This window comes from Mobula birostris, chromosome 2, assembly GCF_030028105.1.
Source record: "Mobula birostris isolate sMobBir1 chromosome 2, sMobBir1.hap1, whole genome shotgun sequence".
Lineage (NCBI taxonomy): Eukaryota > Metazoa > Chordata > Chondrichthyes > Myliobatiformes > Myliobatidae > Mobula > Mobula birostris.
Window position 1 is genome coordinate 100530152 of NC_092371.1, and position 24467 is coordinate 100554618.

The 24467-nt window shown below is 42.5% G+C and overlaps 1 protein-coding gene across 1 annotated transcript; it reads left to right on the top strand.

Moving 5' to 3' along the window:
- Positions 1-3221: 3221 nt before the first annotated feature.
- prdm13 (PR domain containing 13) lies at positions 3222-17249 on the top strand. Its single transcript, XM_072280009.1, has 4 exons — positions 3222-3362; positions 5718-5849; positions 5950-6070; positions 14789-17249. The coding sequence occupies exons 1-4, from the start codon at positions 3222-3224 to the stop codon at positions 16252-16254; spliced, it is 1860 nt and encodes a 619-aa protein (XP_072136110.1). The 3' UTR covers positions 16255-17249.
- Positions 17250-24467: the final 7218 nt, after the last annotated feature.

Sequence of the window (24467 nt, forward strand, 5' to 3'; positions counted from 1 at the left end):
AAATACCGGGCTGGTGTGAATGATTTCAGAGGAGGCTCTTTTATTTTTTCCCCGGCTGGGAACCAGTCACAATTGGCGAACATTAATAAATAACTTTCCTCCCAGTCAGGTTTTACATGGTTCTATTGATAAAATTGTTCGCGTGTCGTTCACGCTTTGAGATCATTAAATAAAGTATGGAAAGGCTCCACAAATAGAGCAGTGGGGTACCTTGCAGTCCAAAGCCATCTACCTCTCCTTGTCCAATTGGTGTCATCCTAAAGTCGCCAGGCCAGAGGTTACCGGGGGCATCTTCATGGCTTAAATTTATTGCCCCTAACTTCTTGTTCCTTTTACTTGCGCCATTGAGATAAACACCAATGAAGAGTTATCGGGAAGGTCAGGCTCTGCTTTTTAAAAATAAATCCGGCTGCTCCACGACTTTATCATTTCCTGTCATTTCACCTTATGTACAGACACTCCTGTGACTAGCGTCACTTTATGGACATACAATCGATCTATGTCTATAAGCTATCTTATGTACTTATACGTATTATGTTTTTTAACTTATCGTGCTCTTTATGTTATTGTGTGTGTGTGTTTTTTAGCTACATCAGATCTAGACTAACAATTATTTCTCTCGCCTTCACACTTGTGTACTGGAAATGACATTAAACAATCTTGAAACTGAACAGTAGCTGCATCCAATTCCATATAAATTATGGTTATATAACAACGGATACATTGAATAATTTATCAGTTATATCTAGAGATTAAATTTACCGAGATGCAATCTCACGTGTTTCGGATTCTATTTTAATTTGTTTGCAGCATTGATGAATTCTGTTGAAGTATAGACGGCATTTCGTCCGGCATTATAATTTTTGATGAACTCATGATGGTTGATTTAAACGCTATAAACATAGCTTTAAAGGAAATCTGTACTGATACTGTGATTATTGAATGCTGTCAGTTAATATACTTTTTATGGCAAGCAAAGAACAAAACCAAAAACCTTTGTTAAATAACCTACCCTAATCATTAAAGTTTTTTTTCTGCAGCATGGCGAATTGGCTGTATATGGTCTCTCGGACGATTTCACAGCGCGTTTGAAAGGACTCTTAACTGGGTTGCTATCATTTTCACAATAAAATATACGTACCTCGAGGTAACACGTGGAAACATTAAATATATAATATGGCAATGTTTAAACTTGTTACTGATGTGCATTTCAGTCGCGGGATCACGAACGGGGCATTCGGCAAAGATTTATGCGTCGACCGGATATGTGAAATAGCCATTTCGCTATCTAATTGCTTTATCTAATACATTCAACGCTGGCGTGTAACGTGCAAGGTGTACAGTAAATCAAAGTTCAAAGTGAATTTATTACCGAAGTACATATATGTCACTATATCAGAAGGCTGTAGTCAACAGTTTCCAATTCCGATCAATGGGAGAATTTTGGGATGATACTATTGAATTGTAGACCTAATTTAACGCGATATTGAATATTAGTCCAAAAAATACCTCGATTTAAATAAAATCCATAATTGATGTAATAAGTTGGGATGTTTAATGTCCTACAGGGGAGCTTGCTCGACGATAAAGATAGCCAAACACATTTTAGTGGAAATAGTAAAAAGAGCGTGAAAAACAGGGGAAACTGTTTCACAAATAAAACGAGGGGAACTAATAAATAAATAAATATTATGTATAATATTGAACACACATCTTAAAGGATAGAAGGTGCATCAACTTCAATAACAGATTAAACAGTTGAAGTGTTTTATGGTTAACTTATTGTGTGCAGTGGCAACCAAAGGAAGAAATCTTTTTGTTCGTAAACGAAATCTTCGTTAACTTTCGCCTGAAAACCAGATGTAAAACTGTTGTCAATTTTAATTCACGGATAAAACGACTACACCCAAAACAGTTTTCAAAAGGAATGTAGTAACGGTCATCTATAAACAGCGTGAGGCGATCACTCCGAGGCAGAACTACTAATTCTTTAATTTGTTTTTCATATATGAGATAAGATATCACATATTTATTTCTAAAAAATATATACGAAAAGCTTTTGTTGTGTGTTTAATTAAAAGGGCAGTTTAAATAGTCCCTTCCCCTCAGACAAGCTGCTTAGAATGCACAAAGTCACCGTTTTAAAGCGTGATCCTATCTGAACTCCCAAATGATAGACTCAATTAATTTCCGAAATAGCTCAATATTGGCAACGCTTATGTGGAATGACTGGGTTAAAATAATTCGGTGAACTGTAGAGGCAACAGTCTGACGCAGGAGGTGGACAAATGGAGATGGTAGTTATCCCGAGACGATAGCTACTTTTCTGGTGTTCTACCATCAAGTACCTGCCCCGTTTCTATGCGGCACACGCCGAGTCAATAGAAGTTAACAAGTCCTCCAAACATTTCTCCTCTCTTTGTTTAACTGAGATCCACTCCTCTGAGAAAATAAAAAAAAACAAGAGGGAGAGAAAAATCTTTGAAGTATATTTAACCTGAAAGGAATCAGCCAAGTAGACTTAACTTTAGTCACTTATTTTCCCAAAGTTTTGTTGGCCGCAATAAAAGAAGGTAAAATTTATGGAGAAATTATACAGTGAATTTGTCACTTAAAATATCGTAACTGTCTGCCGGACAATAACACAAGCTGACGATTAATGGACCCGCCAGACCTTTGATTCACAATCGCCTTTCTTGCTCTCTTGACAAATTGGATTTTAGGAACGGGAAGGTCGCTAAGGCCATTGTTCTTGGCCGTTTCGAGCACTTTATTATTCAGTTGGGTAGGGAACGTCTCCATGTGTGTCTCTCTGACCCTCTTGGGCTGCGGCTCGCAGCTGTGATCGCACCAAAACTCTCTCACCAAACTGAGGCACTCATTGCCCTCCGCTCCAACGCAACGGTCCCCCCTTTGGATAGAAAAAGCGCAGCGCATGGGCTCCGGCGCGTCATTTCACAGGCGGAGACCAGTGCGTGTCCATCTCTCCTCTCCTCTCTCTCTCTCTCTCTCTCTCTCTCTCTCTCTCTCTCTCTCTCTCTCTCTCTCTCTCTCTCTCTCTCTCTCTCCCTCTCTCCCCCCTCCCTCCCCTCTCTCTCCCTCTCTCTCTCTATCTCTCTCTCTCGCTCGCTCACACACGCACATATCTGTCTCATCTCGCTATCAACCCACCCCTCTTCCCTTTGCCCCTTCTTTTCCCCTCTCTGCATTCCCGCGGAGCTATGCAAACCTCCCGGAGTTCGGCGATCACTGTCACCGCGGGAAGCATCATCCCGGCCGGGCTCCGTCTAGGTCCCGTACAGGGCATTTTTAAGCTGGGGAAATATATGTCCGATCGCAAGGAGCATTGCAACAAGAAAAAGGTAATGCATTTGTTGCCGAACAGAAATATTTAATATATAGTTTTCCTTTTTCATTTCTCGAGTGCAGGAGAGAAAACGCTAACTTCCGAGTAGTTGGACAGCAGCTTCAAATTATAATTAGAATGTATTGTTCGCACTCTTAAATCAAGCAAAATAGTATTTCAAATAAATCCTTCATTTATCTATATAAAAAAACACTAGAGGAAGAACTACTGACCCTGGAGTTCTCCCGGTATTGTTTTCAGTTGTCCATTGTCATGGATCCCAATCTAATCGTTTAGTCGCTAATTGTTAGTTAATTGTATTTTCCTTGCAAATTACCATACAGTGTGAACTTCTGTTAAAGTTATTGACAGATTGCTTTAATTGTATCTAATTTCTACAACTGCGTGCGGTGAAAGGGTTCAATTTTATAGTCTACAATTAACCGAACGGTCAGATTTCAATTAATTTATTTTGTCTTGTTGCGATCCGTAATCTAAATGGAAAATGTTGTTTGCAAGATACTTATTTATTTTCCATCCAAGTCGTTGCACGCTAGCTTTAAACATATCCCTGATAACACAGAAATACTCCCCACCTTTATCTTGATTTAAATTATATTGGAATAAATTGAGTTTATACATTTAGCGACGAGATTTAGCGGAACAGTTGCTACTAGCTGGACACAGCCCCCTTCTATAAACCCGTATTTATTTGTCTATGATTTGACTGTTAGGCTTAACACAATCAATCGTAAATGATACAAGCTACTCCCCCTTGCTGACATATTAAAACGAGGAATATGCAGAGGAAGATTTATTTATTTGTGTATATAGAGGAAAAGTTATTCAGTGTCTTATGCCACATATAACCACGAGTTTCGTTAAACAGGTGTAGCTGCCGTGTCGTCACGGTCAGATTCTTAATTTGTTAAATCCTTTTTAAACGGCCTGACAAACAATGTTATTTATTTCTCGTCTGTTTCCATTTTATTCCGTGAGGAAGGACCGCTCTGCCTAATTAATAGCTAACCGCCCCCCCACCCTGCGACCATTTGCCCCGCCCATATTTTGTTAATATCTCTCCTTCACGGCGCATGATTAACGGTGCTTATTTTCAATGTCTGCTCGTCGGACAGCGTGTTCGAGCTCTCGAGGGGCAGAGTACAGTATAAGCTAGGAGATAAGCGCTGAGTGCGCCGCTAACTTCGACCGCTCCATCGGTCAGCTGTCAAACACGAACAGGTGTCATCACTACCTCGCCGGCCAATGGAAAAACTTGACGGACGACAAAGCCATAGTCTTAGTATCTGTAGGGTTCAACTAAGTTAACACGAATGCTGTTCTCAGGCTCCGAAGTTCGGATCTGTAATTATTTTCAAACTTTTAAACTCCATTTATTACCGAAGTCCGTGCACGTCACCATATACTACATTGGGATTCATTTTCTTGCAGGCATTTAGCGGAAGTAAAGAAATACACTAGAGTTTATGAAATCCGGTTCGTCCTGCTCTCTTACGCCCTTGCCCCTATATCATTGCAAATTTCCCTCCTTTGATTATGTCCATTTCTCTTTAGAGACTATAATACTATTGAATCTCTATACATAAACAAACAACCAATGCGCAAAAGAAGATAATTATTGATTGATAAGCACATCGGATTTGCTTACTTATCTTTTACTGCTAGTAATTCGAATTTTAAACAATATACACTTAAAAACATCGGGAAACGCTCAGTGACAATGTGAGAAAGCTTTCAACACTATCTAACAACAGCTGAATTCCGCTTCAATCTAAGTGGCGTTTGTTCGTTTGTTTGAGTGTAAGGTTCAAATCTTCCAACGTTTGTGTCGCTTAATGAAACATAAGCAACCCAGGATTACAGAAACTCCAACTCTCTCTCTCTCTCTTTCACACACACACACACACACACACACACACACACACACACACGCACTGCCACTCACATATACACACTCACACTCACACTCACATTGACGCACACTCACTCACACACCGGGAAACAGACGCACGTTGGTCTCATCACCATCCGTTCTCGTCAGGTCACACATATCCTTTAGTATTGTCTTATTAAAGCTAACATTTTCGGTTGGCGAAAACACATGGCATACACACTGTTGCTTAACTAATTTTAAAACAGTACCGCATGTTAAAGATAAATACGCGCTCCCATTTTTTTTTTTTGCCTTAATGGGGTGTTTTTATATGCCAAGTGTTGTGAACACGATTCTATATTTTATGATGCGAGTGTTTATTGCAAATAACCAACGAAGTGAAACGAATATTAGAAAGATAAAGCAGGAATCTAAAAATGCTCTGTCCTAAATTGTGATGCTGTGGACGTGTTTCAGGTGCGTTTTGTTAGAGGGGATTTGGTTGATGAAGCCGGCGACTCCGTGCCGGAATGGACAGAGTTAATCCGACCAGCCAGGCATATCCAAGAGCAGAACTTAGAAGCCATCACCGACCTTCCGGGGGGACAGGTACATCAACATCGCTGTATTTGGGACACAGATATAGTTTCCATCAACCCTGTTTGGTAACATCTAATCGTTAGGAGTCGGTATCCGTTCCTTTCCGCAGATATTTTACCGAACACTGAGGGAAATCCAGCCTGGAGAGGAGTTAGCTGCTTGGTATTCCAGTTCTTTAGCTCAGTGGCTCGATATACCAACCACAGCCACACCGACTCACGATGAAAAAGGTAGGGACAACCTTCTCAGCTCTCGCTGCACAACAGTAATAGAAAAGAGCAGCACTAGAAGTGTATACTGCTTCGAAAGTATTTCTGCAGTTTTTCCGCACACAGGTTTAAGAATCAATTCTCTTGCACGAATCTTCTGTGTGTATAAACACGTAAACGCAAAATTACAAGTGACTGCTTTAGACCTACGAGCAGCGCTAACATTTACGTATTAATCGACGGAAGAGCAGTTTATATTTATATTCGATAATACCTTAATATAATATATATTAAGCACTGGGTGTATTTTATCTATCTATTTGAGTGTGGTTACAACAGATAGCCAAATTCTTTTTATTTTAACACTCTCACCCCCCAATTTCAGGAGAGGCGGGGTAATCGCAATTCTCGAAAGAAGGACGAGAAGTTCGAAGTCCAAAGTAAATTTTATAATTGGATGAAATTTAACGTGTGTGTCACCACATATTACCTTGAGATCCACTTTCGGCGAAAAGTCCGTTAGAGGTAGAAGGGAAAGTGGCGGAAACAGACGGTGTTATCCATTTCCAGTTTAGATGCAATGTAACGTCATTGCGCCGCACCGAGGTGGAGGTGTCCGTACTGCCCCCGAACATGTGGGCACCAGGGTAGCATTTGGCAAAACTGCAGTCTCTGCAACTCATGTGAAGTCGTTCGGCAATAGAACATTCTATCTATTTTCTGAATAAGTTCACATTGATTATTAATATACACAGAAGATAAATTAATCCCATGGTGGAACTGCAAGGGGTATTGTTCTTTTCACTTCTATTGCTGTGTTAGAGTCAACAGCACTTTGTCCAATGAAATAGTCTGAACTCGATTATGCTGGGTAATTTATTAAGAAGTATGTTCGGTTTGAACTTACAGTAATTGGAATTTCCTTTGAAGATAACTGTTCGCTCTCTATTGCTGGTCAAACTCGAGTTTCTAATCTGTGCCCCAGAATATCGGGGTCGTCGCGAATCACGGGTATTTATAGTCGTAGAGAAAGACACACACAGAATGCTGGAGGAAATCGGCAGGTCAGGCAGCACCTACAGCAATGAATGAACAGTCGGCGTTTCGGGCCGAGACTCTTCATCGGGACTGGAAAGGGGGAAATATCGACTGTTTATTCATGTCCATAGATGCTGCCCGGCCTGCTGAGTTCCTCCAGCATTTTGTGTGCGTGTTACTCCAGCTTTCCAGCATCTGCGGAATCTCTTGCGTTTTTTGTTTATAGTCATCTGCTGCAGCAACTCGTAGTGGTGCTGGCATGGCCTTGAGAAAGGCCAGCCGAATACTCACCCTGAGTGGGAAATTCTCCGTTGTACTTAGGTCAAAGTAAACGCGAGTTTATTAGAAACTCCATCCACTGATCTGCCGAGAAATGGACCTATAAATACGGCCGAACAATTTTGGCTTCTGTTTTCTATTTGGAAGGTGTATTTTTAACGATCTTGATTGAGGTTTTGTTAAAATCGAATGCAATTTTTACTGCTTTGTTGAGATCTCCGGGAGGATCGACTACTTGGGATTTCAGTGATGAAAACAGAAAAATCTGGGCAACATTCAGCAGATCAGGCTGAGCACTTGCCTGGCTCGTAAATCCATAAGGCGTAGGAGCAGAATTCCGCCATTCGGCCCTTCGATTCTGCTCCGCCTTTCCATCAATGACTGACTGAATTTCCCTTTCAACCCCATTATCCTGCCTTCTTCCCTCCCGGACTAATCAAGAACCCATGAAGCTCCACTTTAAATACGTGTACCCACTATCTTGCCTTAGCCGTCCGTGACGGTGACTTCCGTATGTTCCCAGCTGCGACGATGGTGCTGGAGAGACACGGCGATATTTCGTGGGCAGCTAACATAACTACTAACCATTCTATTGAATATACTTTTTCTTTTCCGGACTAGGATCACTACCATCCGCAGCCTGCTATAGCCCTTTGAGAGCTGTGCTCTTGAGTTGTCTGTGCGGCTTGCCGTTTTTGCAGCACCCTGAAGGATTCGGCGGACTGGACTCAGTAGAATTTATTTATTTATCCATTTAGCGATACAACGCGGAATGGATCCTCCCGGCCATCCGCGTCGCGCCGCCCAGCAGCCCCAGATTTAACCCTAACCCTAACAGGACAATTTCCAATTAACCCGCTCACCGGTTCGCCTTTGGGCTATAAGAGGAAACCGGAGCACCCGGAGAAAACCCCAGGTATTCCGCAGGGAGTACGAGCAAACTCCTTACAGAGGACGAGTCGTTACCGTGGAGAATGCAGGTATGGCTGCGGCCATTGCTGGAACATCCAAGCGTCTTCAGCGTTTGCCGTTCTGGTTTTGACAGCTTCCGCAGTCTTTTTCACAGCTACAGGGAGAATGGGGCTGAGGGAGGCAATAAATCAGGCAGTACGGACTGATCCTGAGCATTTACGATCTTCCGTACTGACGTGAAACATATGTAATTTCAAAGAAAATTAGATTAAAAGTATAATTAAAAATCTGTCAAGCTGTTGGCTGACCTTCGCCCTCTCCCACCCCTTCGACGCTGGTTATTTCATATATGACCAGTCTTCATTTCTAGAAATGTTTAGCGAACCAATAACTGTGAAAAGTAATACAGGGCGATCCATGTTTTGGTAATTGCATTGTTATACATTTCAAATTTGGAAGTAAAATTATTAATTAAAGTACGTATGTGACATCATATACTGTACTGCCCCGCGATGAACTTTTCCGTTCTGAGCAATGATGTTTCCACATCATGCAACATCTGTAAATAACAGACGCAAGCAGACTAGAGTTTGTTTAATGTGATTTCCTGTACGCAAGTGCAAAGACAGCGAAATCGTTGTTACTCCGGATCCGATGCAGCTCTCCCCCCCAAAAAAAACCCGCAGAGGATTAAAGAACACAATAATATTAACGAAATATAGATGTAATTGTGTAACGAAATTGGCCAATGCGAAATAAAATGGGGCAAGAACTATTTGTATCAGGTCCCAGCGAGCGTGCAGAGGTGTGGTGGGGATGGACTTCGGGTGCATTAACTAGAAGACACAATTGGCTCCAAATTGTGGATGGGCGCAATATTGTCTTCTTCAAAGGAACAATCGCATAATACATCCAATATTGAATTCAGCTTGAAGTCTCCCTTTTCAAAGGGTGCTAGTGATTTTTGACGGGGGAGGTGAGGGTGGCCAGACCTCTGTCATCGCTAATACAAGTTGTAAGGTAATGGGGGTTACTAAAGTTCTTGCTTGGGCTACGTTCTTCTCATTGCTACCGTACAGGAGCCTGAAGACAAACGTTCAACCTTTCAGGAACAGCTGCTTCCCCCTCTACTATCAGAGCCCTGAATGGACAATGAACCCAAGTACACTGCCTCACTCTATTTTTTTTTCACTTCGCTCTCTACTTGCTCTTTTTTTGTACTACGTACTTCATTTATTCATTTATCTATATATACAGATATGCTGCAATTTATCGGTTTCTTTTAATTGTACTTTTCGTAAAACAACAAATTTCACAAAACATGCCAGTGATATTAAACCTGACTGTGATTCTGATAACACAACTCCTCAATTATTACAAGAAACTTTACAGAATCTCCCCCCCCCAAAAAAAAATCAACGCACACGCCTCTTCCGAGACGTACGGCCCCATCTCAACGCTAAAGACCACCTATTGTAATCCAGTGTAGATTGGATGTGCATGAAGGACCCTGAATAATAATGGACCAAGCGCACAGCGGCGCAAAACGACTGGTGTAGTTTCCTTCTTTTGTAATACACTGTAAATACGCCATAACAGGCAGTTCAACGCTGTTGAGGAGATACGATCCATTAGAAAGTGTAATTTCTGTACTTCTAATAAACCTGAAAGAAACAGGTGTAGTTAAAATACTCCAAAGCGACCCTTCAACGTGCAATGAATCGATATTTTAATCAATAATTTATTGATATGGTAATACTGAAATTGTAAACATCAATTCAGAATCAGAATCATATTTAATATCACTGGCATATGTTGTGAAATTTGTTGTTTTGCGGCAGCAGTAAAGTTCAATACATTAAAAAAGCTATAAATAACAATTATCTATATTATTAAATAAGTCGTGCAGAATAAGATAAAAAATATAACATGGTAAGGTCCAGTTCAGAAATCTCTTGGAGAGGGGAGAAAGCTGTTCCTGAAACATTGTGTGTGTGTCTTCAGGCTCCTGTACCTCCTCCTTGATGGTGGTAATGAGAAGAGGGCATGTCCTGGGTGATGAGGGTCCTTAATGATGGATGCCGCCTTTTTAAGGCATCGCCTTTGGAAGGTGTCTCCGATACTGGGGAGGTTGGTGCCCATGATGGATCTGGCTGAGTGTGCAGCTTTTTCCGGTCCTGTGCAGTGGCCCCTCCGTACCAGACATGATGCAACCAGTTGGAATGCTCTCCAAGAGTACGTTTGTAGAAATCCAAGAACTTGCTTCCTCTAAGGGGTTTTTGCAGGTCGCATAAAATCATTTCCCCAGAACACTGATGCGATCATTGAGACCACTGCTCCCTTTGAACCCAGACAACTGAACTAATCATATACACTACTGAACTGTGCACTCGTAAACTCCAGCGATTCTGCAGACGCTGGAAATCCAGAGCAACGCAGACAAAATGCTCGAGGAGCTCGGCAGTTCGGGCAGCATGAATGGAAATGAAGAAACAGCCGAGGTTCGGAGCCGAGGCCTGAGTTCCTCCAGCACTTTGTGTTTGCTACTCTGGACTGTTTAATCCCTAAACTAGGCTGCAGATGGTATCTCTACTCCTTAACGTTGGCTACCAGTGAAAATATCTATCATTCGACTTCTCTACAATTTAAAATACACTTCAGAATACGTGTTTTATTGGTTTGCATTTTTCACAACATTTAACGTTTCTGTTTTTTTTTCTTAGAATAGGGATTTCAACTTGTAACTAACGATTGCACACCGTTTTCAAATAAAGCTTTGAGCCTCTGATCTCACCGCCTCTTCTTTCCACTATCCATTTGTTTAATACAGGAAACATTCGATAAATAACCTGTTAATCATTTATTTTATCGGAGACACAGCACGGAGCAGGGTCTTTCGTCCCACCGAGTCGCGCTGCCAAGCAAATTGCCCATTTTAACCCGAGTCTAATCACAACCAACAGTGAACTGTGGGAGGAAGCTAGAGCACCTGGAAGAATCCCTCACGTTCACGGGAAGCACGTACAGTGAACTCCGGAATTATCCTCCGCACTCCGACACCTAATCGCCACGCTACCCTGACGGCCCCGGCGCCGTGCTCTCCGAGATAGTGCTAGTTTCAAAACTTTGTAATATACAGCATTAATTTTTACTTAATTAGTACATCATACGAATTATTTTTAAAAGCTATTGATAACAGATTCCAAAGTGTGGTTTTAATCAAATACTGAAGATTACGTTTTCATACCTAGTTAAGGTGAACGACTGAGTTGCAAAATATATTGTCGCAAGCTGATTAGAAAAAAGTGCATTTATATGTCAATTGTTACGCATGTACTCGTGCGAGTTTGAAAGTGAGCATTTAAGTTGAACGGAAACAGACCCGAAACTTGCTATTATATATTTATTCGATGCCATTGAAACTTTCAACGTGATGACAACATTTGAAAATCACAAGCTTGCCGCTGAAAGAGCTAAAACCGTGCACTTGGACTGTTTCTGTAAGAAATATTTAAGTCTGATATTTCTTATGTCTGCTGTGTGATATGTCTTCGTTTCGTGAGACAGTCAGAACAAAAATACCAGCGAGTTAGGAAGACGAAATGATTTTGTCTCGTGCTAATTTTCAGCAAAGCACCAGAAGACGAATATATTCAGATGTTTACAATTTTAAAACACCAGAACAAAGATCGATCGAACTTTTCCAACTGTACACAATATGTGCACATTGTTACGATCAAAATCGACAATGCATCAAATTAATTGTAATTACTGTATACTTGCAATAGAGGCTTGTCAGTTACAAAATAACATGGACTCTAATAGATGTGGAAATAGGCCGTAAGCAAAGTTTTCTATGAAGAAGCATTAGGTCGGGGCACATATGTCGGGACTGCATCCGAGAAACAAAAAGATGAGAGAAGGGAACAACATTAAAGGGGAATAGATAACGAGAACAGATATAGTAAAATAAAATTAAAGAGAATAAAGGGGAAATAGTGATAGTGAAATCGAAACTTTGGAAAAGTAACTAAAAGATAAACACACACAAAATGCTGGAGGAAGCCAGCAGGTCAGGCAGCATCTGTGGAAAGAATTAAACAGTTGACGTTTCGATCCGAGATTCATCATCAGGATCGAAACGTCGACCGTTTAATCCTTTCCATAGATGCTGCCTGACCTGCTGAGATCCTCCAGCATTTTGTGTGTGTGTTAGTCGGGATTTCCAGCATCTGCAGAATCTCTTGTGTAAAAAGATAAAAGAGTGAGCTGATGGTGAAAGATTGAGAGCCTTGCTTTATATTGTACAATGAACAGTTTGACGCCATTCTTTCATTGCAGTATCTACAAATGAGGGCACCTCAAGGAATTGTTTGTCTTTGAATAGCCCACGTTAATATTCTGGACATTGTTCCCACTTTAATGAGAAGCTTATGATATATATATTGCTCTTTGGGCAGTTTCTGCAACTCCTTGCTAAACGCCTCCTCTCTTCAGCATCAACAGATGGGCTTAGTGCATTGTTTCAAGCGCCCCATGATTTCAAGGAACAGCTGTTATCACCTCGAAGGCTGGTAAAGCCCAAAACATTAACTGTCTAGATTGTGTATGCCTGGTCAGGCTTACGTTTCCTCCTTAGAGAAGAGAATAATGAATAACCGGGCTAAGAAATGCATATACATCACCCTACAGAGTTGTTTGTCCCGCTGACTTCCTTTTACATTTACTACCGTTTAATTTGTAAAGTTTTTGGGTTGGGTCACAGAACTCGGCCTGGTGCACATCAATACTCTCGACCTTTTACAGATGCGCAGTGGAGAGCATCCTTACGCGCATCAGAATCAGAGTCAGATTTTATATCACCGGCATATGTCGTGAGACTTGTCGTTTTGCGTCAGCAGTACTGCGCGATGTACAATAAAAATATAAGTTACAATAAGATATACAGTACAGTATATAAAATTAAATAACTAGTGTACGGCAAGGGAAAATATAGGTAGTCTACATAAGTTCATTGTCCATTCAGAAATCCGAAGGTGGAGGGGAAGAAGCTGTTCCGAAAACGTTGAGTGTGTGTGACTTCAAGCTCCCGTACCTCTTCGTTAATGGTAGCAATGAGAAGAGGGCACGTCCTGGGTGGTGGGGGTCCTTAATGATGGGGGTCCTTATTGATGGATGCCGCTTTTTTGAGGATATCCTCGATCTTCACTGGCTAGGCTAGTGCTGATGATGAAGTTTGCAACTTTGTGCAGACGCACGGCGGCGGGCAGGAGAGCTCCACAACGGGTGCTACAATTGCCCAACGAGCACCGGCACCAGCCCACTCGTCACCAAGGACATATATACGGGAAGGTGTCTGATATAAAGGCCAGCAGTGTCATGAAGGATCTCATTCACTCTGCTCATGCACTATCAGGAAAGAGGCTACGCAGCATCCACGCCAGGATCACTAGACTAATAAAGCAGTTACAGTACCGTATTCCCACCAAGCAGTAAGGCTGATCAACCACTCCGCTCACTAACCCACCGCACCATCCCCATAACCAGTAAACCCACATCAGACACGCCTCCCCAACAGCGCCTTCGCACCCCTCATGACCTTATGTACTGTGCTCATAGGATTACTTTTATATTTACATTTATTGTGTTTCTTTATGCTGCATTGGATCCGGAGTTGCAATAATTTTGTTCTCCTTTACACCTGTGTGCGAAAGAACGGCATTAGACAATCTTGTGAATCTTGAATAAGGCAGAGGGTGTGAACAAGAATTGCAAACTGCTCTTTGGCCTACCTTAATATCAGACCTTTTGTTTTGCAACGTGCAGCTTATTTCTACTTCTATATATTTTTTGTTTACTTTTTAAATTTTTTTTGTATCATTTTGTACAATTGGTAGAATTGGTACCATTTTGTACCAATATACTCTTTTGCACATTGGATGCTTTCGGTCTTGTTGGGTGTGCAGTTTTTTTTTGTGGATTCTATTCTATTTCTTTGTTTTCCTGTGGGTGCCTGCAAGAAAATGAATCCCGAGATGGCATTTGATATCCATTGATAGGAAACTTACTTTGAACTTTACTCACATAACTGTTGAAATATGAGCAATAATTCGAAAGCCGTGTAAGGTAGGAAAATTTTTAGGCAATTCGGCCCATCTAGTCTTCTCTGCCATTCCATCATGGTTGATTTATTATCCCTCCCAACCCCATTCTCCTGCCTTCTCCTTGCAGCATTTGTCGCCCTGACTAATCAGGAATCTATCAACCCCCCCCCCCCCGCCCTTTTAAATACGCCCGAAGACTGGGTCTCCACAGCCACCCGTGGCAATAGGTTTCACGGATTTACCACCCTCTAGCTAAAGGAATTCCTCCTCATTTCTGTTCTAAAGGCACATGTATACTCGTGTTAAATGACTCTTGTGCTTAACGTTTATCTTTGCCGTATGTCTTTCCAGTAAAAGCATTTGCAATTTCACTCTAAAACTTAGTGTTTTTTTTTCTGTTCCTTAGGCGAAGAGCGGTATATTTGTTGGTACTGTTGGAGAGCATTTAAGTATCCGAACACGCTAAAAGCTCATATACACTTCCACTGTACCCTGAGTAACGGCAGAGGTTTCATCAACAACGACCATACTCGAATCTCGGAAACTTTCAGCAGATCACCGAAGAGTGCAGACATATCCAGTTCAGCAACGCTGAGGAATGGCCATCAAATCTCTCCCGTCTCTGCAGAGGAGGGTAAACGATCAGTTTCGCCATTCCTGGCCAAAGCTTCCCTGATTAAGAAGTCAGCGGGGTCGGTGGATGAACAGGACCGGGCTTTGGACATGAGCGTTAGTTCAGCCCGAAGCCATGCTTCTCTAACCACTCTCAGTGAGACTTCTTCAATAGTCAATGCGATGGGCTTTCATCCTGGGATTAGATCCGCGTTCAAACCTACGGGATTATCAAAGTTAATATCTTCCGAGCCTAGCGGTGACTGTAGCAGCAAGGCAAATGGAATGGCCTTCAATAAACTGCTCACCGGCATGAAACCACCGCGTTCTACCAGCGAGACCGTGGTGGGAAGTCACCCTTCCAAATGCATCCACTCAATAGAGCCCCCGGTCCCCGCACTGCCCTGCAGTGATAGCACCAGAGGCTTTCCCTTGTTTAGCAACTTTGAAGAGACGTCGGCCTTCAAACACGTTGAAAGGGGCCTCCACACCAGTCTGTCTCCCAGTCGCTGCGCCACGATTCCAAGCGGCGTCCATTTTGAGAGGTTCGCCATTCCTCCCTTTGAAGGCGTGAAGCCTTTCCCCGGGGAATGTAACATTCCGCTGATGCCCTTGACCGTGTACAATGGCGAATTCCTCTACAGCTCCCCCTATTACCCCCTGAAGTTCCACTTCAGCAACTTGGTCAAGTACCCAGAGACTGTCACCTACTTTGGCGCCCCATCCCTGAATCCGGACCTTGGCTCCATCACCAACATAGACCGAGAAATTGCAATGCACACCCAACAACTGACCAGCATCGCTGCGGAAAAGAACAGGTCCCGACTGGAGTCCATTTCGACCACCACCACTTCCAGCGGCAAACCCAAAAAGGGGCACCTCTGCTTATACTGCGGCAAGCTCTACTCCCGTAAATACGGCCTTAAAATCCACATGCGGACACATACAGGCTACAAGCCTTTGAAGTGCAAAGTTTGTCTTCGACCTTTTGGAGACCCTAGCAACCTCAACAAACACATCCGCTTGCACGCGGAGGGGAACACGCCTTACAGGTGCGAATTCTGCGGAAAGGTGTTAGTGCGTCGCAGGGATTTGGAGAGGCATGTGAAATCCCGACACCCAGGGCAAAATATTCACAAAGCAGACAGCAAAATGGACGAAGCCGAACAGAAAAGTGACCACAGCAATGAAAGCGACGTGGATGTGTGTTTTACTGACGATCAGAGCGACCAAGATTCAGGAAGGAACAATGATCAGTGAATAGAACTGACGCGAGTGAACACTGAATTGCCAAAACCCCCAAACGCTTGAAGCATCAATAAAACCTGTTTATTTTGTATATAAGATGATAGGAATTGTGCCTTTCGGTGACTGTATCGTATAGGATATTTATTAGGGAAGAGCAATATCTGAATCAGAATCCGAATCGTTTTCCATTCTGTGCAATTGTTGAATGCCAAGCCTCTGCCGTTTAATAATTAGAGAACTTAATAGGGAATTAATAGAGGGCGCCACACTAGTGTAGCGGTTCGCGCGACACTACTACAGCAACGAGTTTGCACCTTCTCTCCATGAACGCGTGGGTTTCCCGCGGGTGCTCCGGAAAGACGTACCGGTTAGTAGGTTAATTGGTCTTTGTAAATTGTCCTGCGATTAGACTAGGGTTAAATAGGCGGGTTGCTGGACAGCGAGGCTCGTTGCGCCGGAAGGGCTTGTTCCAAGATGCATTTCTAAATAAAATAACTTAAAACGACCGTGACAACATAACAAATTGAATATCAGTAAGTTATTAAAAATCTCTATACTTCCTATCAATTCTAGCTGTCGTTGTAATATTCTCATAGCGTTAATTTTAATTTAATACACACTGCAATAAATGGAAAAATCCTCATCGTGACTTCCCGTTGATTAATAAGTCATCAGGACCAGAATGAATAACAATCGCTTAGGCAAATGTATGAATATCAGAACACTTTTCTAGCAGACAAAGCTAGAAGTGACGTATGATGCAGAGCTGGGCGCAATTATTTAATCTGGTGTAAACTCGCGTCCTTAAAGGGTCAGGCATTAAAGCACTAAACGTGGGCGCGAAACATTACAGAGGCACTGTTGTTGATAGATTGATGGTTACGAGTTTTTAAAGCATCTGATTATTTTGATCATTTTTTCTGTTCACGTGTTTTCTGAAGACGTATTAAAAGCATGAATCTGAAAGTACGTGGCAATGCTATATACAATTTTAAAGAGAATATAATTTTTCGTGATGTCGATAAACATGTTGTGAATTTGTTTTTTATATATTGAATGATGTACAGTGCACCCGATAATCGCCTTTTCGTTACCATGCATTGTGCGCGAATTTGCAAATAAACTTTTAATTCCAAAATAAGTTCTTTGAGTTTGAACTTGCAACTGAAGTTAAAATAGTGCGTCAATTAACGCCGTCTTTCATGGACATCTTGAAATAAATCCAAACTTTCCTTTGTTTTAGTTTCTTAAATTAACATTACTTGAAAATCATTCGAGACTCTCCCGCTGATTAGGATCAGGGTGTGGGAAAAGCGATTTGTGTAAAGATAGTGATGCATTTTAGAATTTTGTCATCGAGTTGTCTTGATTAGTTGGAACATTTCCACTGTAAACATAATTACTCAACCCCGACTTATTTCCCCCGTCTGTCTAAAATGTCTGAAAAAAGACTGTCGCACTCTCATCAGGGAGGAGGCTACCTAGCATCTACACCAGGATCACCAGACTCCAAAACAGTGACAGTACTTTCTCCAAGCAGCAAGGGTGATCAACACCTCCAACCACTAATCCCCCCCCCTCCACTCTCCCAAGCACCACTACTTTATCATTCCCTGTCGCTGTCAATATGCGCAGACACTTTAGTGTCACTTTATAGACATGCAATCTATCTATGTATATAAACTATCTTGTATATTTATATTTATTGTGTTTTTTTATTATTGTGCTCTTTTGTCTCATTGATATTCTAAAACTCCCTTTCTACGTACTATTTAAGAATTCATTAAAAAAACCTCAATAATAAATCTTACGCGTTTCAAAACATAAATTGGCAAATGCTTGGTGCAGAGGGAAATACCGTGGAGCGTGAGATGCAATAATAGTTTCTGACGAGAGCGTGGTGAGTACACGCAGTGGGCACTTTATTAGGTACACATGTACACCTGCTGATTAATGCGAATTTTTAATCACGCATGTGAATCAGGCCATTCGACCCATCGACTCTGCTCCGCCATTTCATTATGGTTGATTTACTGTCCCTCTCAATCCTATTCTCCTGCCTTCTCCCCGTAACCTTTGACTAGTAAAGAACCTGTCACCCTCCGCGTTAAATGTGCTCAATGACCTGGCCTCCACAGCCATCTGTGAGAATGCATTCCAAAGATTCGCCACCCTCTGGCCAAAGAAATTCCTCCTCATCTCTGCTGTAAATAAGCATCCCTCTATTCTGAGGCTCTGTCCTCTGGTCCGAGACTCACGGCTTCCACTCTATCCAGACCTTTCAATATTCGATAGGTCTCAATGAAATCCCTCCTCATTTATCTAAACTCCGAGTACAGGCCCAGAGCCCTCATACGTTAACCCTTTCATTCCCGGAATAATTCTCGTGGATGTCCCCTGGACCCTTTCCAATGCCAGCACATCCTTTTTTAGATAAGGGCCCAAAATTGCACAGAATTCTCCAAATGTGGTCTGACCAATGCCTTATGAAGCCTTATCATTTATATCCTTGCTCAATATTCCAATCCTCTTGAAATGAATGTTGCTATTACATTTGCCTTCCTTTTGACTGACTCAACCTGCAATTTAACCTTTAGGGAATCCTGCACAATGACTCCCAAGTCCCTTTGCACCTCTGATTTTTGAATTTTTTCTCTGTTTAGAAAATAGTCTCCACCAAATGATGACCATACACTTCCCAGCACTATATTCCATCTGCCAGATCTCTGGCCATTCTCCTATTCTGTCTAAGTCCTTCTACAGATTCCCTCCTTCTTCCACACTACCTGCCCCTCCACCTATCTTCATATTACCCACAAACCTGGCCACAAAGCCATCAATTCTGTTATCCAAGTCATTGACATATAACGTGAAAAGAAGCTGTCCCAACACCAACCCCTGCAGAACACCACTAGTCACCGGCAGCCAACCAGAAAAGGCTCTCTTTATTTCCACTCTTTGCCTCCTGCCAGTCATCAGGCTTCTAGCCATGCTAATATCTTTCCTGTGACCATGGGTTCTTGTCTTGTTAAGCAGCAACTCATTGCATAAAAACATTTAAACATGGTTAAGAAGTTCAGTTGCTGTTCAGACCAAACATCAGAAGGGGGAAGAAATGTGATCTAAGTGACTTTGACGGTGGAATGATTGTTGGTGGCAGACGGGTTGGTTTGAGTGTTTCAGAAACCGTTGATCGCCTGGGGTTTTCCCGTACAATAGTTTCTGGAGTTTACAGAGAATGGTGCGAAAAGTAAAAACTAAAACATAAAAAACCCACACCCAGTGAGCGGCAGTTCTGTGGGTGAAGAGGCCTTGTTAATGAGAGAGGTCAGAGGAGAATGGCCTGACTGGTTCAAGATGCCGAGAAAGCCACAGTAACTCAAATAGCCACGCGTTACTACAGCGGTGTGCAGAAGAGCGCTTCTGAACTCACAACATGTCGAACCTTGAAGTGGATGGGCTACAGCAGCAGAAACCATGAACACAAAGTGACCACTGAGCATACGCATACTAAATCTACACACCACGCTCCAAGTTATTAACGGCCCATAGATGAGGGCAGATTTGACTGGCGTACTTGCAGCATCTTCTGTTTTAGTTTCAGACTTTCTGCAAGAGTTAGTCCTCTGATATTTCCGATATTAGGGCTGGTCAGTCATGCGGTGGTATATTATACTCGGATATAACGTATAGTTAATGCGGAGGTTGATAGGTTCTTGATTAGTCAGGGCGCTACGGCGAGAAGGCAGGAAAATGGGCTTAAGAGGGTTAATAAATCAGTCATAACGTAATGGCGGAGCAGCCTTGACGGACCTTTTGGCCAAATTCTGCTCCTAGCTCTTATGTCTTACTTACATTACGCTGAGGTTGTTAATGTGTGAGGGTGTGTGGCGTTTTGGATGGCATGGCCGGTTTGATTGACAGGTGGTCTCTCCATGCAGCTTCCGAATGTCACTCACGATGAGACCCCTGCCCTGGTATGCAGTGAGATAGATTGGAAAAACTTACATCCTTTTCATTGTACAGTAACGAGGTCTTTATTATAATTTAGTGAAGGGAGGTAAATCCAGGGGGAAAAGGCGCTGAAACAGGGCTCGGTTAATCACCGACCGAATACGCGCCAAGGCCGGAGAATGTTTGGTGAGCCGAGGTTCGCCGGGGAACCGACGAATTATTTGCTGCTCAGAGCCTGATTTCGGACAGTGTGCCCAATGAACAAATGATCGAAAACCAGTGGTAACTCTCCTCGCCCGCATCTTTAGTTTTATGCCTCATTCACGACGTTTTTCTACCTTTTGATCTTTACCGCTTGCCCGCGTAGAATCGCTGGCGGTAATTTGTTTAATGTTTACTGTCATTCCCAGTAAACAAGTGTAAAGGAGAACGACATAATTGTTACTCCGTATCCCACGCAGCACAAAAAAGAACACAATAATAAAAAAAACAATAAATATGAATACAGACTGATTGTATGCCCATAAAGTAACACTAGGCACAGGAGCGTCTGTACGAGGTGACTGACAGGAAATGATAAAGCAGTGAGGGCTAGTGTCATTTTGTAGCAAAAAGCAACGCAAGATAAATATCAGAACCCAGTCCTAGTAAAATAAGTGTCTGCAGGCAACTCGCAAGGGAGGGGAATAACTTTAATGAACAGAGAAGCCTTCTTTTGGGGGGGGGCGGGGAAGGAGGAAGAAGGTCAGAGAGTACATGAGAGTCACAAGGGGAGTTACGTGGAAAGCAAAGCTTTTGACTTCTATTCAGTTTAATGTTGTATTAATTGTGCTTTGGAGTTTCATTTTAAAATTCTCACACAAACCGATTTTAAGAGAGTTCACGCAGAGTCTCAGATGCAGAAAGATTGGGGGTTTCCTGAGAAGTATTAAAAGCCGATAACACAACAGTCTTACAACCTGCACAGGTTGGATTGATTGGTAGAAAATGTCAAATTTCCCATCAACTGTTGGCAATATTTATAACGAATGTTTTAGGAACGTTATCTTCCCTTCTGCCATCAGATTTCTGAACTCATGAACACTACCCCACTATTCTGCTCTCTTTTTAAAGTTCATTTTTTAAAAAAAATATTCTCATTGTAGTTTATAGTAATTTTACTTCTGGCACTGTACTGATAGCACCATTACCGCCATGGACGGACGCAAGCCTGGCTGTGAAAGGAGAAGTTTTAGGCATGGGGCTAGCAACCCCAATCCCGTTAAAAACCAGAGCTACGGAAGCAGCAGCTTTAAAAACTGGCCCAAGACAGAGGACTCCAGCAAGCCGGTGTCAGCAAACTGTGCCCCAGTAGGCGTGATGGCCGTAAGTAAGTAAATAACGGCACTGCTGCCGCAAAACAATAAACTACACGACATTTATCAGTGTTAATAAACCTCATACTGGTTCTGAAGGAAATGTTTCATTAAAACAACCCAAAAATGTTGCTACAAGGGGCGAGTGTTGCGCACAAAGTGCTGGAGGAACTCAGCAGGTCAGGCAGCATCCATGCAGAGGAATAAACTGTTGATGTTTTGGGATCCTTCATCAGGACCGGTGAGTTGTTTGATCTGAATATTCACAAGTCAGGGCTGTGTTACATTGTGGCCTCGTGTGGAACCCACCCCCGACGTAAATGGAACTGGGGCAAATAATGCCAGGGACCTAAAGAAGACTTTCACTAGTAAAACCTCAAAACCCAGAAAGCACGAATAAAAAATGCTCTGATATGATCCCATTATTTTGTAAATGGGAGGAGGGGTTTCAATAATAACACAGACCTGCAAACAGATTTATATGTTGTATTTTTTAAAAATAAAGAATATGAATCAGGAAAAGTCTTATCCATGTTTTTATATCCGCAGCTTAGGTATAACAGAATATTAATAGAATAATATATTGGTAGATTAGACAAAGAACTGATGGATGGATCAGTTTGCGTGACAGGGGTGGCTTAGATGTAAAATTCCCAGTCCAAGTATTTTTAAAGATGAGCTTTATTTGTCACATGCACATTGAAACATGCAGTGGAATGCATTGTTTGCATCAACAATCAACAACCTGTGGATGTGTTGAAGGGAGCGTGCAAGTGTTGCCAAGTTTCCAGTGCCAACATCGCATGCCCACAGCATTACTAACCCTAGCCCGTAAGGCTTTGCAATGTGGGAGGAAACTCACACTGAAACATTGAGCACGCACTAATTCCTCAGAGACAACTGCAGTAACTGAACCCTGATCTTTCGATTGATTACTGATGCTGTAAGCTAACCACTACACAACTGTGCCACCAATTATTTTTACCTCTTGACAAAGTTCTGATTGGTATTCCAGGTGACTGAACAAAGATAATCTACTCCTCTTCAATCGTTGCCATTTTCTGTAGTCTTTGACATTTAGTAACCATATAATCATCTTTAATCTATCTGTAGCTGTGGCAGTGAAGTGCATTTACAGCTTTAAGTTCTTGGGTGTCAACATCTACCCTGGGTCTGACATGCTAACGCAACAATGGAGAAGGCATGTCGCTGGTTATATTTCTCTAAGAGTCTGAGGATATTTGGTCTGCCACCAAAGACGCCAGCAGATCTCATCAGAAGTACCACGGAGAGCGTTCTAAGTGGTTGCATCGATGTCTGGTGTGAAAGGGTGACTGCACAGGATTGGAAACATCTGCAGGAAGCTGCAAACTCAGCCAGCTGCATCATAGGCACGGACCTCCCCGTCGTCAAAAGGCCATGCCTCAGGAAGGCGACATCCACCATTAAGGAAACCCACCATCCAGGACCTGCTCTCTTCTCATTACCACAGTCAGAGAGGAGGTACAAGAGCCTGAAGACACACACTCACACAATTTTTGGAATACCTTTTCCCTCTGCAGTCGGATTTCTGAGTGGTCCTAGAACCCATGAACACCACCTCTTTATTTTTGCACTACTTACTATACATCCGTGTATATGCTGTCGATATCTTAATGTAATTTATAGCATATTTTATGTATTGCTAACGCAAAACAACTAATTTCATGATGTATATTAGCGATATTAAACCTGATACTGATTCAACTGGCTCCATTCTCCATTATCTAATGATTGTCTGAAAGCCACCTACAGCTTTGACCCTTCCTGCTACTGCACTTTCACCATTGGGGTTCCTCAAGGATCATTGTTACACAGGAAAGAAGCAGACCCTTTGACCCATCTAGTCTGTGCTGAATCAGTAATCTGCCTCATCCCATCGACTGGCACCCAGACCAGAGCCCTCCATACTCCCCTCATCCATGTAACTATCCAAATTTTTCTTAACTGTTGAAATTGATGCCACATCCACCAGTTGTGCTGACAGCTCATTCCACACTCTCACCACCTTCTGGGTGAGGAAGTTGCTGCTCATGTTCACCTATGCCCTCTAGTTGTATCTCATTCACCTTCAGTGGAAAACACCTGTTTGCATTTACCCTATATATATATAGGCATCCATTAGTCTGATGAGACCATGGAGTTGCACCTTGGAAGGTTTCCAGGGTGCAGGCCTGGGCAAGGTTGTATGGAAGACCGGCAGTTGCCCATGCTGCAACTCTCCCCTCTCCACGCCACTGATGTTGTCCAAGGGAAGGGCATTAGGACCCATACAGCTTGGCACCGGTGTCGTCACAGAGCAATGTGTGGTTAAGTGCCTTGCTCAAGGACACAACATGCTGCCTCAGCCAAGGGTCAAACTAGTGACCTTCAAATCACTAGATGAACGCCTTAGCCACCTGGCCACGCGCCAACACACCCTATCTATACCCCTCATAATTTTGTATACCTCGATTAAAGAGAGGTGAGAGTGGATATCAGACTGCTGGAAAACAATGCTGGAGAGAGAGTAATGAGGGACAACAAAATGGTGGATGAACTGAATAAGTATTTTGCATCAGTCTTCACTGCAGAAGACGCTAGCAGTATGGTGGAAGTTCCCGGTGTCAGGGGGCACGAAGTGTATGAAGTTACCATAACTGGAGGGAAGGTGTTTTGGGAAACAGAAAGATTTGAAGGTAGATGTCACCAGGACCAGATGGTGTACACCCCAGAGTTCTAAAAGAGGTGACTGAAGAGATTGTGGAAGCATTAGTAACGATCTTTCAAGAATCACTGGATTCTAGAATGGTCCTGGAAGACTGGAAAATTGCAAATGTCACTCCACTCCTCAAGAAGGGAGAGAGGCAGAAGAAAGGAAACTAGGCCAATTAGTCT

What these genes read in the sequence shown, in the direction of transcription:
- prdm13 (XM_072280009.1), top strand. Translation starts at nt 3,222, where the DNA reads ATGCAAACCTCCCGGAGTTCGGCGATCACTGTCACCGCGGGAAGCATC. An exon ending in AGCATTGCAACAAGAAAAAG is followed by an intron (nt 3,363 to 5,717) that starts GTAATGCATTTG and finishes GACGTGTTTCAG; the next exon opens with GTGCGTTTTGTTAGAGGGGA. An exon ending in CCGACCTTCCGGGGGGACAG is followed by an intron (nt 5,850 to 5,949) that starts GTACATCAACAT and finishes TCCTTTCCGCAG; the next exon opens with ATATTTTACCGAACACTGAG.